Source organism: Phocoena phocoena, chromosome 1, assembly GCF_963924675.1.
Source record: "Phocoena phocoena chromosome 1, mPhoPho1.1, whole genome shotgun sequence".
NCBI lineage: Eukaryota > Metazoa > Chordata > Mammalia > Artiodactyla > Phocoenidae > Phocoena > Phocoena phocoena.
In genome coordinates, this window is record NC_089219.1 from 64,483,582 (window position 1) to 64,501,834 (window position 18,253).

General features: G+C 34.4%; 1 protein-coding gene across 1 annotated transcript in view; it reads right to left on the reverse strand.

Annotated features, from left to right (window-relative positions):
- Positions 1 to 1,988: 1,988 nt before the first annotated feature.
- The window catches only part of LRRIQ3 (leucine rich repeats and IQ motif containing 3), a 187,370-nt gene continuing 171,105 nt past the window's right edge, over positions 1,989 to 18,253 (reverse strand). Inside the window, exons 6-7 of the mRNA XM_065894890.1 lie at positions 8,072 to 8,801; positions 1,989 to 2,145 (exon numbers count right to left, since the gene is read on the reverse strand). Of these exons, the coding sequence (XP_065750962.1) occupies positions 1,989 to 2,145; positions 8,072 to 8,801 (887 nt within the window). The remainder of the gene's footprint in view (positions 2,146 to 8,071; positions 8,802 to 18,253) is intronic.

Consider the following 18,253-nt stretch of genomic DNA (forward strand, 5'->3'; position numbering starts at 1 on the left):
AATGTATGATTTTTTAAAAGATTTTATGCATTCAAAGTAGAGGTATCTAGCATGCATTTGGAAATATAGGAGATATATGAAATTTAAGATATAACCTAGAGATACAGATTTTTGATTCTTCAAAACATAAACAGCAAGCAGCAGTAAAAGTCATGAGATTGACCTGGGACCACACATAAATAGGAAAACAGAGCTATAAACAGAAAAAGCGTTGTGTGTAATATAATATCTGCATTAGTACAAAGTAATAGAAATACAGAGATGAGTAAAATCGTCTTTGCCTTAAAGAAGCTCACAGTTGGGTGGAAACTAGCAAGGAAATTATCGATTACCTGTTGTGTGATAAAGGTTACAAAAGATCTGTAGTATGGAATGGGAACATATAGAAAGGGCAACAAATAGTAAATAAAGGTATTGATTGAATGAATGAATTATATTCAAATATATAATACAAAAAAATTCTACCATTCCTTGAGAAAGTGTCCCTTAGCTCTTAGATAGTTGACAAATCCTCCTATAAGTACACAGAAAAGACTTCTGCATCCACTACTACACACTTACCTTTATTAAGTGCCTACTCTATGGAATGCACTATGTTGCTTTTTGTGTTTTTCTCATTCAAGTCTCATAACAATGCTACATGACATGGACTATTATTTTTAATTAAATCCCAAAAATATATGTATTATTTCCAGAACAGAAAAACGGGGTAACAGAGAGATTATCTAATTTGTTATGGAAATCTACATCTGTCACACTTTTACCACTTCACTGTATACCCCTTTGTTCTTTTTGAAGAATAATTAGAAACACCAATACGACTTGCTCATTAGTTATCTGCAAATTAACAAGAAAAGGGAGAACTGATACCATGGATTTAAATAGACAGCTATTATTTTACAGAACATAAGGAAAATGCTACTAGCATTTTTTAGCAGTCCAGCATAGAAGCACAATGAACAACTGCTGCTGTAAAATATTTAATTTTGGGAAATTTACCATAGACTAATACAATTAGAGAATTTTGAAAAGAAACACTTAAAAACTTGCATATATAACTGATCAGTATTAAAGAGAAATTTTGAATGGTATTAGTTACATTGTATTAAGTGAGCAAGGTCATAGTAAGTGAGACATTTATCTTTCTAGATTGAAAATACTATTGAAAATCGACTAAAATTTTACAAAGAATTTTTGTATCTTTTTATATTGTTCTTTATTTTTCAAATTCTACACCATGAATATGTATTAAATAGACTTAAAATGAATATATACAATTTCTGAATACTTTATGATCACAATTACTCAATTACATGCATCCTTTCTCTCTCTATTTCTCCTCTCTGCCCCCCCCATATATGTAAAGGCAAACACATTGAAAGTAAATATACAAAAATCTTACAATCTTCTAGGAAGTTAATAAGAATGTTTAGTTTCCCTTTTACAATTTATATTTTCTGAATTTTAATAAGAACATGAGTCACCAATATAATGGTGAAACTTTTATTTTGAAAAAAAAATTGTTTTAACAAAATAAACAGGAAATATAATTAAATATATGAAAGCAGGCAAAGAAACTAATCAAAGAACACAGTGTTTTAATAAAAGTCAATAGCTGGGGCCGAAATTACTATTCTAAGGTTGCCAGAGAAACTGAGAATGGCTTACAAATTGCTGTACTCAGGTTATGAAACAATACAAGCAATGCCTTTGCAGTATTTCCTCCAATAATTTAAATCACTTTTCATTGTTCCTTGGGTATCTGGATATGTAAGGAACCTTTAGGTGAGCCAACTCAACCTGATTTAAGTTAAATTATGATCGAGAAGAGAAACATTTTAATCACTCTTTATATTTTTAGAAGATTTACATACAAATCCATCTTGTGAGATAGAGTACTTCTTCTTTTATAGTATTATTTCAAAGTGCTTTAACTAAAAATAATGGCCATAAATTAAAATGACCATAGAATGTGATCTGGCATTGGTTCACTTTGTCATTCCATCGGGAACTTTAAGGATTAAATTCTTTTTCACAATTGCAGCTTTTGTTTTAGTATCTTGAAATCTTTCACAAGCTTTTTGAAAGGCAATTATATCATTAACAATCTTTTCTTCACAGTGTCTTTTATCTATTTCTTGAGCCCTAAGAAGAAAAAAGTAAGGTAACAGAATAAGATACTTTTAAATGACTAAAACCATAACAATCAATCAAATTGTTAATGATAATTAAATGTTTTCAAAATAGATACATACAAAATGGGAAAAAGATAGAACTCCACTTATTGCTTAAAATATTATTATATCATTAAATAATATTCATCTTAGGCTAATATTTCTAAGTTTTCTATTAGCTATAACTGAGAATTTTTACAAATGCTGGCTTAGATTCCCAAAGAGGCATCTAACCAAACTATGCCATGACTTGCAAAACTTTTACTTAAGCCTCACTAAATCCAAGCTCTTTCTAGGACTCTACTATGGACTGAACTATGACCTCCACAAATTCAAATGTTGAAATCCTAACCCACAGTATCTTAGAATGTGACTGTATTTGGAGAAAGGCCTTTTAAAGCTGTCCTTATGACAAGATGAAGGAACACCAAGGATGTGTATACACAGAACAAAGGCCATGTGAGGACACAGTGAGAAGGCAGGCATCTTCAAACCAAGGAGAGAGGCCTCAGGGGAAACCAAACCTGACAACACCTTCATCTTGGACTTCTAGTCTCCAGAACTTGAGAAGACAAATTTCTGTTGCTTAGGTTACCCAGTCTGTGGTATTTTGTTATGGTAGCCCTAGCAGACTCTGATTAAGTTAGAGAAAGGTGAACCAGGTTACTCTGGAAAACCTGAGAAATGTCATGGGCCTTAGGAAAATTCATTCATTCATCCTCATTCATTCAAGAGTTATGTGTTATAATGCTTGGCACTATCCCTAGATCCTGGAAACATAAAAATAAATAAGACATGATATAATTTTGAGAAGCTTGTAGAAAGTAAAGAGAAATAAAGTTATATGAACATATAAATGAAATACATATATTTATTTGTATTTAAGTATACTCAGAAATGTGGACTTAGGGAGTGGAAGAGAGGCCTAAGTCTAGAAAGTCTGTAACTTATTGACTATGTGATTTTGGACAAGTTACTTAAGTTCTCTCTATCTCACTTTCTTCATCTTTATAAAGGGAATAATTCAACTCATGGGGTTTAGTAAAGGACTAAATGAGTTAATACATTTAAAATCCTTAGAGGAGTACCTAACATTTAATAATTTATTTTATTGTATGGATAACAGTGGCATTCATCAGGATAGGAAACTTAAGAGCAGCCAGATGGGAAGAAAGATTAGAATTCTATTTTGGTAATACTGAGTTTAAAGAGCCTGGCTATCTATATGGAATTGTCTAGGGAGCTGAATACAAAGAAACAATAGCTTATGGTTAAGAGTACACATAGTGAAACCATTCTGCTTGGATTTGACATCCAGATCTGCAATTTACTGATTGATTTTTGGACAAGTTATTTAAGCTCTACATGCATCATTTCTTCACCTTTAAGAAGGGACAATCCAACTCATAGGGTTTAGTAGGGAGTAAATGAGCTAATACATTTAAAATCCTTAGAGGAAGGCTGGTACTTAATAATCACTCAATGAAAATTAGCTACAACTCTTTTGAAATAGGAGCTCTGGAGAGTAGTCATGTCTGGACATGCAACAGAGTAGAAGTCACAGAAAAATAGACCTTGCATATGTAATTAATTAATGGTACTAATTCAGTCTAAGACATTTATTGAAATAGCCCTGCTACAGATAACAATTATAAACTTGGACAAAGTGTAAAAAACAAACTATTTAAAAGAATTGAAGAGTGAAAAACATAATAATCTATTATATCAATATTTATATATACCAGAATCGAACAACTGGAAAATGAAATTAAGAAATTCCATTTACTATACCATCAAAAAATAAATACTTTGATATAAGTTTAATAAAAAGCATGCAAGGCCTATAACTGAATATGATAAAATATTGCTGAAAACAGTTAAAGAAAATTTAAATTAATGGAGAGTTATATCGTGTTCAAGGATTGGAAGACAATATTACTAAGATGTCAGTTCTCCCCAAATTAATATGCAAAGAGCTTTTTGGGTAGAAATTAACATTTAAATTTGTTTTAAATATATATGTGATTAAATTTAGATTACCATTTATTTTAAATGTATTAACTTTAGGTAATTTGAATGTTTTAAAAGCTAATTGTAATGGAAATGCAAAGGTCCTGGAATAACCAAAGCAATCGTAAGAAAGGAGAAAAAAAGAGTCTGTATTTTCCTATTGCTATAAAACAAACTATTATAAAATGTATTGGCTTACAACAACCACCATGTATTATCTCATAATTTCCATGGGTCAGAAGTCCAGGAACAGCATGGCTCAGCTGGATTTTCTGCTTGGGTTCTCACAAGACTGAAATCAAGGTGTCAGCCAGGGCCATGGTTCTCATCCAGGTCTTGAGGTTCTCTTTCCAAGATTGCTGGTTGTTGTCAGAATTCATTTCCTTCTCACTTTTTCTACATGGCTCCCTTCATCTTTAGGTCAGCCATGTCATGTCAAGTCTTTCTCCTACTTTGACTCCCTCTGACTTTGTCTCCTGCCTCTGCATTTCAAGGCTCATGCAATATGCTGCCCCCATCTGAATAATCCAGAATAATCTTCCTATTTTAAGGTCAACCCTCAATTACATGTGCAGAGTCCCTTTGCTATGTAAGGTAGCATATCCATGAGTATAGTATTGATGGGGACAAGGGCAGGCTTCCCAAAGATATGCCACTCTGGAATGCAAATTATTTTGAGCTAAAAACAATCCAGGCCCAAAAGAACCTTTGAACTTCCCCCTTACTGCCTAAATGAAATTAAAATAGGGGGCCTGTGCCAGGAAGAAGCTGTCACCATAGTTACTATAGTAAAGTATTGGGCATTGTAGACAGGGAGGAACCTACCAAAGCCCATTTGATCAAAGTGCCTTATTGTCTTAGGATGGCCCAGCAAACATGTTTCTACCAAACATTAACTATTTTTGTTCTTCCTGTGAATAACCTTACTTCCCCTTGAAGCCTCAGACCCCCACCTTCTTCTCCTTAGTCCAGAGTATATATATACCTTACCTTGCCTTGCTGACTATGGAATACTTCATACTTACATGGATTCCCTTTGCACATGTAATACATTTGGTTTTCTCCTGTTAATCTGCCTTATGCTATTTTACTTGCCAGCCAAAGGAACTAATAGGGGAAAGAGGAGAAATTTCCCCTCCCCCACCATCTCTTATCCTATTCTTAGTCCTAGGGATCAGGGCATGGTATCTTCTTGGGGGCCATAATTCTGCCTAGCACAGAGGTATTGCATTACCCACTTCCAGGCTTACTAAGAGCAAAAACAGAGGGATTATTAGCTCTTAACAGGAAAATGGGAACCTAATCCTGAGACAGTAGAAAAGGAAATGAGGATAAATATAGGATATGTAGAATTTTATAGATAGGGAATTGGAAAATTGAACAAATTCAAGCTTGAAGGCCTAAAATTCCTTTGGGACAGAGTGACTTGTTGAGAAGGAAAGGTCAGAGGTGGTATGTGCATAGGAAGCTCTATAGCTGATGAGGTTTAAAATCATTTTTGTAGGTAATGGGATAAAGAGCAAGCACCTGAGGGAGCAGCTAAAATTGGAGGCCATAGAATTGATATCAGCATAAATCTACAAGTCACTGATGTCTTCTAGCCATTTTTACCTGAATACAAAAAATGAAGATAGATAATTGGATTGTTCCAAGGTAGGGGCTGAGGCGGTTAGCATGGTGGAGGCAATGAAAGAAAAAGACATCAGAGACACTGGGTGAAACGGAAAAAAGAATAATCGAATGAAAGAACCCTGGAAGCTACACTAGAAAGTCTATAAGAAAGGTTATTTGAGGGATGAGTGTCACAATATATTTGAAGAATACATGTGGTGAAAGTAAAGGAAAAAAAGAGTTGAAAAGATAAGGATTTTAGCCATAAGTAAATATATGAGTTTAAAATTTAAGAGGTGGTGCAGTTCCAAGTGATGAGGTGGCGTTTATATGTCTATGGAAATGAGTTTAAAGGGTTCTGGGATCCAAAAATGTTTAGGTTAGGTTAGGCAATTGGGAGGGTTGTTCTTCTGAATTTGGAAGTTAACAGTGATAACGGCAGAAGCTGGATAAAGAAAAGCTTTATATATCAGGATATAAGGACCACAGGGAATGAAGAGGGTAGTCAAGAAGGTCAATTGATGACAAAAATAAGGACAAGAAGAAGATGATGTAATTGGATAACTGCCTTAGGTGCCAGATCTTCCAAGCTAAATGATACTCTACTTCAAAATGTACACAATGCTGTTCTGCCCTGAGAAGTGTCATCACTTTTTTCGAGTAGGGACAAGAATATTTGGGGAAACTTATGACCAGCTTTTACCTGATATAGAAATTCTTTCATTTTAAAGTCTCTTATTAATTCCTTCTTAAACACTCCTATGGGTATTTTATCAATTTCCTAAACTAGAGCTTTATGGTTCCCCTTTCTTCATTCATTTTTCCTCATTCCAGAGCAGGATCAGGAAGTTATATTCTCAGTAATGACTTCACTAGTTATTGAGATTCACCAGAATACTTTTAGGTGAAGTGTTTGATACGTTAATGAAGAATCAAATGGCAGAAAAAGAATTGAGAAACCTCTGAAGTCTCTAGACAGATTTTACTTTTTTGAGTCACAGCTCTTTTCTGCACATTGATAATCTTTATTTGAAAACATTTATAATAAAACTCAGTAATGCCTTTTAGGATACATTATTGACATAACCAGAACATTGCCTTATTCCTGTGTACTCTCAAGGATAATATCTGTGCAGCAGCTTACAAGAGAAGATAATTCAGTTAATACACATTAGGAAGCTCACTTGACTCTGCATCCTCTACAGATTAATGATGGCCAGACATTCAATTTGCTGTAATAAAACTAAGCTGCTTAAATTTTCTTTAACATTGATTTGTGCTAGACTTACATTTTGATATACCAGACTAGCTTTCATTCTCTTTTCCAAAATATATATTTTCTATTAAATTATAAAAAAAATTATTTCCAAAATCTTTCTCTCTCTCTCTCTCTCTCTCTCTCTCACACACACACACACACACACAAACACACACACAAAGTATACATTAAGGAAAATGTTTTTAAATTTTGGAGGAGAAAAATATATTTTTCATACTTAAAAAGATATTATATAAAGTACCTCAGTAAATAGCTTTAAATTTACTTATCGCTAGGAAAAGACAAATGCTTTCTTCTTATTTTACACTCCTTTCTAGTACAGACTACTTTTTTTAAACAATAGCATTTTAAAATGTAAATGAAATAAGCAGTTATAATGATCTTTAAGTATTTCTAGATAAGCCTTAAACATACGTATTCACAGTTTGGTCACTTAAAATATAACCAGGAAAAAACTGGCTGATAAGCTTCAATCTAATATCAGAAGAAAAAAAAAAAAAACTGTGAAAGACACACAAGGGTAAAAAAGGGTAAAAAAAAATTACTGGGGGTCCTGTCTGGTGTACCCTTTAGAATTATCTGTGTTTTTTTATCTCTTTGAGCTATTTTACAACTCTATAAGCTGAGGAAGAGGATGACCAAACCTCTAGAAACTTGATGGAGAAGACAGGTGACAGATCTGTATGACAACCTTACCCTTGTTTACTGTGCTTTTCCTGGTAACCTCTCATAATTGGTTCTCCGTCCTCAACACCTCCTTTTGTCTTTAGCTGAAGATGGTATTTAAGGTGATGGCTTCAGCTACTTGGGGGAGTTACTCAGTTTTCCCGGGTCCCTCCCACGTGTAGATGTTATTAAACTTTTGTTTGATTTTCTCCTGTTAATCTGTCTCACATCCATTTAGTTCTTAAACCAGCCAGGAGAACCTAGATGGCAGAGGAAAATTTTTTCCTCCCTAACAATGTAAAAGCTTCTATTATATCAAAACTGTACCTACCTAATTTCCTTCATTTGTTTAAGTAAATCCTTTTGATATTTTTCAGTTGCCAGTTTTTGCTGAACAACTAGGCTCTTCTCTTTTAAGACAGCCTGCTTCTTCTTCAATCTGTCAATTTTAGTCATTTCTTTGGTCAAAAGAGTGCGCTCATTATTTAAGTTTTGAATTAATAAACGGTCTTTAGCCTTTTGGTTTTTTTCTTCCAGAAACAGGACTCTCCTCTCTTTAACTTTCTCAAGGTAGTTGGATCTGTCCTGCCAAAGTCGTTGTAAACCATTCTGAATGGTCTTATTATCTCTTGCAGTTAGTTTATGCGTAGCATATATTTTATTATTTAAATTTTCTTGAATAGTTAATCTAACTCGTTCTTGGGCCACTTGTGCCACTCTAACAGCTGTTACTTTATTTTTATAGCTTGCCTGCTTCTTTTGTTCTGAGCAATATTTATCAATATCATAAAGTGCTTGGAGTTTCATACCAGTTCTTTGTGTTGTAAAAAACTCTCTTCTTACACTCTTCTCCAACAGCATGTCTTTTATTTTAATTACTGGTTTTTGATGAGTGGTACAAAGTGGCTCGGTATACACAGGAAAATAATCTTGTTCTTTTGCTTTCAATAATGCAGCATACCTCAGTGAATCTGAAGTACGTACTGGTAGTTTGAACATTGATATCCTAAAACTGACATCCAATTCTTCATCCTCAATTTTATCTTCAGACTCTTTCTGACCTACATCACACAGCAGACAAATATAATCCATTAAACAAGTGTTAAGCACAGTTTATTTTCTGTCCCAGTTGTTTTGAAAGCCACATTAATAAAATTGACAAGAACCTGTTACTTACTTTATTAAGGGGCATTTTCCCCAACTGATATTCCTTTTCAATTTGTGATTTAATCGTGATTTTTGGAGAGAAACATCACTATTGGAATATTTTAACAAAGAAATGCACTGATTCCTATATTTCCTTTATTATCTCTCACAATTTTTAACTTGCACTGACTCAATAGCAGCATTTTACCTTATACTTATTACTTAATCATACATATTATTTTTACATATAGTTATTATTACCTCAGATTTGCAAGGGACTTTGTAATTCATTTTACCTTATTTTTCTTAACTCTGGTGGAAACTAACAGCTGCCTTAAATATTGCTTTTCCCTTCACTGGATACTCAAAGAAATGAAATCTCTCAGCCTCCTTTGCTATTAAGTGTGGCTGTGAGACTAAGTCTTCTCTAGGACATTGTCAGCAAAAGTTATATGTGTCATTTCTGGTCCAAGGCTATTAAGAAACAAATGTGCTTCCTCTATATTTTCTTTCTTCTTCTGACCCACTGCACAGAGATTAGGATAAAGTGCTAGAAGGTGGTAGATCTACAAGGTAGAAGGACTCTGGCTCCCTGAATCCCTGCTTGAAAAAGTACTCGCTGACCAGGATTATCCAACTTGGACTCTTATGGAAGCCAGAAATAAAAGGTAATTATATTTGATCAATATATGTTTCTGGGTTTATTTGTTATCAGAGCCAAGCTATCCAATATAAAAACCTGAATCACATTGTTGTTCATTATTTATTTTCTGACAAACCAGATGATGAATTTAGGACCAGGTGGCAAATACAGGTAAAAAAAGAATGCTTATTAATCTTCAGAAAAGATGTTTCCCGTGTTTGACTGATTCCCTCTCTCTATTGAAATTGAATCTCTGCTAACTCTAGTCTATGAGGGTTTCATCTTTTCTAATCTTTTAATCTTCTAATAGAAGACTCTCTTAAAGTTTTTATATGTCGTAATGCCAAATCTGATGGTGGAACATTTATGGAAATTAAGGTGGCCATGAAGAAAGGCAGAACCTGTGGGCTAGTCAGGCAGTAGGAAAGAAGTGAACAGGTAGGATTTTCACTTGAGGCCACAGGAATATTAACATTAGAAAAGGAAGCAGAGCCTAGAGCAAAGTAGAAAAACAAGGCTAGCAAGTGAAAGCCAAGGTGTCCAAAAATAAGCATTAAGAGTTTGAGTCCAAAGCAAATCACTAGAGACTCAGAGGAATGAAAGCCAGAATTTCAAGTCTAGAGTAAACAGGGTGTGGTCTGGAACAACTACCTAGAAAAGGTACTCTTATGGGTAAATTTAATTTTATGTGTAAACCTTGACATGGGAAACCTGGCCAAGAATAAAAGATCAGGGATAGAAAACACAACACTAAAATGTTCCTAAAGGTTCTGGTTTGTGTGGAGTGAGGGAGTTTTCTCATACCACCAAACGACGCTCTGACACAAGCTGGGTGTCCTACAATTCAACTTAATTCTGATACTACCTACCTGGAGTTAGGATCAGGTCCCATAGGTTAAGAGCTCAGTCCTACCATCCTGCCCTCTCCCTTCTCTCTTTGGATGCTAATTGCAAGTCTGAGATAGGAGGGAAGGGGGCAGGGCACAACCTTTAAAAGAATGCCACAGTACTTGAGGATACACAAAAACTGGTTAGAACCTACTGGGCCCAAGATGGCTTAAGACTGGACTTCCAGTAGATCTTGAGCCTCAGTATAGGCTCACTGTAATACATCAGCATGCTAAATGACACTCCCACAGGTGCCATGACAGTTCCTAGGCTGACCATAAAAGGCCAAAAAGTGGGCAGTGGCCTAATTCTTGGAAATCGCTGCCCCTTCCCCAAATTAGTTGGAATAATCCTCCCACTTGTTAGCCTATGAAATTACCCAGCCCATAAAGCTAACAACCCTATATCCTGGGGCCTCTTGCCTTCTGAGACAGCCCACACTCTGTCTATGGAGTGTATATCTCCCTGAATAATTCTGCTTTCACTCTATTTCTGCTCGCTCTTGAATGCTTTCCTGTGCACAGCCAAGGAACCTCACTTGGTGGTCTGTCCCAAGGACTTGCCCAGGACCTGGGATGTGACCATTCTCTTGCACCCCATTTCCTGCAACAAGTCCATCTTATCATGTGTGCTTCTGACCGACCAGCTATAGATTGGAGGTTCCAACAACCCTCTCCTTGGTATCAATTAATTTGCTAGAGCAGCTCACAGAACTCAGACAAACATTTAAGTTAGTAAATTACTGGTTTGTTATAAAAGGATATAACTCAGGAACAACCAGAGGGAAGAGATGCATAGGGCAAGGGACTGGAAAAGGGTGAGAAGCTTCCATGCTTTCTCTCTAAGCACATCACTCTCCCTGAAACTCCATGTGTTCACCAATCTGGAAGCTCTCTGCACCCAGTCCTTTTGGAGTTTTATGGAGGCTTCATTACGCAGGTGTGATTGATCAAATCACTGGCCTTTGACAACTGAACTCAATCCAGCTACTCTTCCCTCCCCAGAGGTCATGTTTGGGATTGAAAGTTCTAACCCTCTAATCATGTGGTTGATTCCCCTGGAAACCAGCCCCCATCCTTAGATGAGTTCCAAAAGTCACCTCACTAGCATAACAAAAGACGTCTTTGTTGCTCTGCTGTCATCACTTAGGAAGTGTCAGGAGCTCTATGCCAGAACAGGGGACAAAGACCAAATATACCTTTCTTGTTATAAGTCACAACATCACAGTTACCAATATATATATATATATATATGTTTGTCCCTTAATAGTTTAGTGTAAGTAAGTCTTGCCTCCTTGGTGAAACTGGAGGCTCTTTGAAGATAGAAGCTGTACTTCATTGTGTATACTAACTATAATTACTTTTTGGCTGATGATTGACATTTTTCTCAGTGGTTGGTTGAACATAATCCCATTAGTACTTTTAAAAACCTCCCAGTTTCCTTCTCTGCTTCAAGATATCACTCACTGCTATATCATTCATCTTTTAAAACTAGGACTCTAATCATGTCATGCCTTCTACCAAGACAAAGGAAAACAAAACCTTCATGGTCCTTTACAGTTAAGCTTAGGATCCTATATTATAGGAGAAGAGCTCCATTTTTCCCCCCCTATACATCTGCCACATCTTTCTATCTTTGGGCTTTTGCTTATGTTATTTAATGTTTTGTCCAGTATGTTGTTTTCCCTATTTACGTAAGTTCAAATTCTATGCATTTTTCAAGGTCTCTTCACATGTCACTTTTCTTTATTCTTTAAATAAGAGTGGATAGTTTTTAATTCTCATATCACTTCCTTCCTTATAGAATTTACCACACATTTCATTTATATTAAAGCTCTATGTAGTAATTCTTTGCCATAGTAGCAAGCTAGATATAATTTCCTTAGTGGTAGGGACTGTATTTTTTGTTCATCCTCCATTCTTAGTATTTTGCAGAGAGTAGGGTTTTCTTTTTAGGGGGGTAGTGGGCTTAACTAAATAGTAAATGCCAATAAATATATTTGTTGAATGGATGAGTAGATGAATGGACGAGTGAATCTGTTGCTCAAGATCAATGTCCTTTGCATAGTGGTGAAAGCCTAAAATCTGGAGACAATTTGGCTGGATTTGAATCTAGTTCTACTATTTATTAAGTGTAGGCAAGTTATTCAATTCTCTGGGCTTCAGTCTGATAACTGTGGATGATAATACCCAATTTATAGGGTTCTAACAGGATTAAGTGAATTAAAAAAATGAAAAAAGCCTGATAAAGTATAATATATAATTATTAGAGCAGGGCCTGACAAAGAGTAAGAACAATATGTTATTGTTTTTTTCATTATATTTGATATGGAAAACAAGGAGTTTATCTTATCTCTTTAATTCCATCAATGGCATAGTGTTCAAATAGCCACATAATTTAGTAATGAGTGGGGAAAATACAGCAAAGCATTTTATCACACCCCTCAACATCCACTGGACAGTTAACACAGAACATACAGGAAAGCCTTCTTTGTATGTATATTTTGTTTCAGGACTTTATAATTCATCTCATTCATTATAGTAAAAACAGAAGTCAAGTGATGGAAATGTTCTCATATTTCCATAACCAAATTTATAAACTTGTCTGTACATTCATGAGTCTTCTTCTACCCTGATACAATGAAGGAAGCATCCCTTCTTTCAGCAGAGGCCAAATTCTTTACATGTGCTTTGGTCCCATCCCCCTTTAGCTTCGCTTCTGCAATTATCTTAACTCTCTCCTTTATCATCCCCTCACTACTGGATCATTCACAGCCATGTTTAAACTACCATAACCACCTCTACCACCACCAATGCAAGAACAACAACACTCCCTTGACCCTCATTGCCCTCTAGCTACTATTCCATTTTTCCTGTTTGATTTCAGAGTGAAAACTACTGTGAGAGTTGTCTCCCTGTACTATGTCCTTTTATTCACCTTTTATTAATTTTTCAATTTATCAATTTTTTATTTATATATGGATTTCAACTCTACTGTACTCACCCACCTGTTGAAACTCTCCCTAACAAAAGCTTCTATGGTGATAAATACAAGGAACCCTTTTTTCCTGTTCTAATCTTTCTTGAACTCTCAATGGCATTTAACACAGCTGATCATTTCTCCTCCTTGAAATCTTTTTTTTTTTTTCAAATTTTCTGATTTCCAGATTCTCTAAAGCTCTCCTGATATCCTGAAGATATCTCTTTTTTTCCCCCTATGTTGTTTAAAGCTCTCCTGATTTTTCTTCCAAAACCAATCCCTTGAAAGTGATAGCAGTACAATACATATTTATAAGCACCTTAAATACTAATATGTAAAATACTTAAAATATTATTACTTGATCATCAACTAATAAGGTTGCTTACAAATCGTTGTTTTGATTGCAATGTTGTTTCAATTGCTCCTGTTAATGACAGCAACATCTCAGATAAACATCACCATTGTTGACATCCACATGCTTTAAAAATGTTTACCTGTGACTTTTTCAAGATCTTTACTGAGATATATTTAATATACCATGAAAATTAACCATTAAAGTATACCATACAATGATTCTAATATATTCAGAGTTCTGCAACCATCACCACAATCTAGATTTAGAATATTTTTATTATGCCAAAAAGAAATGCTACAACCATTAGAGTCACTCTCCAGCCCCCAGCCTCCACCACCTCACCACACCTAGGCAATGACTTATCTACCTTACATCCCTATAGATTTATATATACTGGACATTTATTACAAATGAGATCATACATATGTAGTCTTTTGTGATGAGTTTCATTATTCCAAAGAAATCAATTGCAGCTTTATGATTTCTTTCCTTTTTAAGTTTGCCTTTTGTATAATTTTAGAAACTTCTACTTATCTGGTAATTTTAGATAGAACAAAATATTCAAAAAATTCCATGCCTAGCCATAAACAGTGAAAACCAAAATAAATTTCTCTCTGGGCAAATGTTGGCTCAGTATTAAGGTCAAACTTTCTATAGGTTCCTGAATTACTATGAATCAATCTTTTGATGATTATATTATTTTCCTTTACCCAGGTTCACCATTTCTGTAATCTTCTAAGGAACATGATGCCTCCGTCTATTTTTGCTCCAACAGCAGGATCTTAATTTGAAGATCTAAACTTCTCAACCTAATATCCTGTCAAATATGCGTTCAACTTGGACCACACTGACCACACAGATCATACTAGTCCAACTCTACTGAAAAAATGGTTTGCCTCTTCCATTCTGTTGATTTTGGACCATTGGACAGTAAGAATCACTGTTGGATAGTGATTAGGCGAATAAAACCAAGAACAAAATTAGCTGGATTTCTGAAATGCCATATCCTAGTATTTCAGAAAGTAACTTTAAGCAAGATATTTAACTTCCAAGGCCACAGTTTCTTCATCTATAAAATGGAAGAACAAAACTGCCTACTTTACAGATAAGCTGTGAGGATTGAGTGAAAAATGTTTGTCACATTGGAAAAATTTTTTAAATCTAGGTTTTATTATCTAAGCTATAAATTTCACTTTGAACTCTACAAATTCTCACTTCCTTGATGATGACAGACATTTCATTTACACAAAGGCCTTTTTTTCCACACTCCTAGATGTTGTCTCAGAATCTGTCTCAGAATCTCAGAAACAAAAACAGCACTGTAGGAAGAGTGCTGCAATTAATCAGAATACACTGTAAGCCAATACACATTTACTATCTTTATCTGAGATAATAAATTTTGATTAACCTTTTATTATACAATAATTACAAATCCCTTCTGGAGCTTTTCTCTCTTTATAATATACTTGAACTACACTTCTTAGCCTCAAATATCTGTCACACCTGACTATTTTCAAACAAAACAAAATTCTAGATTGTGTAAATCTTAAAACTGATATTAATCCAGATTTGCAATTAATTTTTAGTTTAAAGGTAATTGTTTATCCATTTATTTGTTCACTATTCTTTTTGATATTTTCAAATGACATGTTTATTGAGATATAATTCACATACCAAAGAATATATCTTTTTAAAGTGTGCAATTACAGTAATCAAGACAGTGTGGTATTGAGGAAGAATAGAAAAATAGACCAATGGAACAGAATGAAGAGCCTAGAAATAGACCCACATAAATATAGTAAACTAATCGTTAACAAAGAAGCAAAGGCAATACAATGGAGCAAACTCGTCTTTTCAACAAGTGATGCTGGATCAACTGGACATCCACATGCAAAAAAATGAACCCAGACACAGATTTTATGGCCTTTACAAAAATCAACTCAAAATGGGTCATGGACCTAAACCTTAAGTAAGCTTAAAATTACTTTCTGAAATACTAGGATATGGTATTTCAGAAATCCAACTAATTCTGTTCCTGGTTGAATTCTTAGATGAAAATACAGAAGAAAACCTAGATTACCTTGGGTATAGCAATGGCTTTATAGATGCAGCATCAAAGACACAGTCCTTGAAAAGAAAAATTGATATACTGCACTTTATTAAAATTAAAAATTTCTGCTCTGAGAAAGATGACATCAATAGAATGAGAAAACAAGCCACAAACTTAGAGGAAACATTTGCAAAAGACATATGAGATAAAGGGCTAGTATCCAAGATATAGAAAGAGTTCCTAAAACTCAACAATAAGAAAACAAGCGATCTAATTAATAAAACTGGCAAAGATAAAAACAGACACCTCACCTGAGAAGATACATAGTTGGCAAATAAACATATGAAGATATTCAACAGCATATATCATTAAGGAATTACAAATGAAAGCAACAAAGAGATATAGTACACTCTATTAGAACTGTGAAAATCCAAAACAATGACAATACCAAATGCTGGGGGGGTATATGGAGCAACAGGAAATCTTATTCATTGCTGGTAGAAATACAAAATGGTACAGCTACTTTGGAAGACAGTTTGGCAGGTTCTTACAAAACCAAACATTGTCTTACCATATGATCCAGTAATCATGATCTCTGGTATTTAACCAAATGAATTGAAAACTTATGTCCACACAAAAACCTGCACATGGATATTTATAGCAACTTTATTCATAATTGACAAACTTGGAAGTAACCAAGATGCCTTTCATACGTGAATGGATAAGTAGACTAGGAACATATACACAATGCAGTATTATTCAGCACTAAAAATAAATGAGCAGTGCAGAAGATCTACAAGGATATAGAAGGCTTCACCAACACTATAAGTTAATCAGACCTAACAGACCACCCAATGACAGAATACATATTCTTCTCAAGTGGCCACATTCTCCAGGATAGACCATATATTAGGCTATGGAACAACACCCAATGTGCAAAATGATTTGCTGAGATCGTAATTGGTATTGTTTAAAAATTGTAGATCAAGTTGGAATATTGGTAATATTGTGTCTCCCTATCTATGAAAACAGAATATATCTCCAGTTATTTAATTCTTTGATATTGTCCACCCTAGTTTTATAGTTTTCCTCACCAAGATACTGTATATAATATCTGCGTGTAGATAGATAGATAGATAAATTCAGATTTAGATTTTATCTATTTCACTTGGGGGGGGTTGCTAAGGTGAATAGTAAGTTTTTCTTTTCAAATTCACTTCTTAATTGCTGGTATGTAGGAAATTGATAGAATTTGTACATTAACTTTTTACCATTTAACCTTGCTATAATCACTTAATAGTTCCAGGAGGGCCTTTAAGGAAAACATTTATGCATAGAAAATAATGTTATTTGCAAACAAAATTTTATTTCTTCTTCCTTAACATGTTTATATTTCATTTCCTTTTCTTGTATTACAGCATTAACTACAATTTCCAGAGTGATATAGAAATGCAGTGATGAGAAGGAATATCCTTGCCTTGTTTCTGATCTTTGTAAGAAAAACTAATGGCTGAATGCATATGACAACAAGACTCATATATACACTGCCTAGAGGAGACTCACTTCAGATCTAAAGGCACAAAGAGACTAAAAGTGAGGAGATGAATAAAGGTATTCCATGAAAATGGAAATCAAAAGAAAGCCAAGGTAGCAATACTTATACCAGACAAAACTGACAATAAAATAAAGACTGTTACAAGAGACAAAGAAGTACACTACATAATGAGCAAGGGATCAATCCAAGAAGATATAACAATTGTATATATATGTGCATCCAACATAGGAGCACCTAAATATATAAAGCAAATATAAATAGGCATAAAGGGATATATCAAGAGTAACACAATAATAGTAGGGGACTTAAACACCCCACTTATATCAATGGACAGATTTCCAGACAGAAAATCAATAAGGAAACACTGGCCTTAAATGATGCATTAGACCAACTGAACTTAATTGATATATATAGAACATTCCATCCAAAAGCAGCAGAATACACATTCTTTTCAAGTGCATACCATTCCAAAATCTATGGGATGCAGCAAAAACAGTTCTAAGAGGGAAGTTTAGAGCAATACAAGCTTACCTCAGGAAATAAGAAAAATCTCAAATAAACAACCTAATCTTACATCTAAAGGAATTAGAGAAAGAAGAACAAACAAAACTGAAAGTTAGCAGAAGGAAATAAATCATAAAGATCAGCGCAGAAATAAATGAAATAGAGATGAAGAACACAATAGAAAAGATCAATGAAACTAAAAGATAGTTCATTGAAAAGATAAACAAAATTGATTAACCTTTAACTAAACTCATCAAGAAAAAAGAGGGCCCAAACTGAAAATCAGAAACGAAAATGGAGAAGTTACAACTGACCCAACAGAAATACAGAAGATCATAAGAGACAACTACAAGCACTACATGCCAATAAAATGGACAACCTGGAAGAAACGGA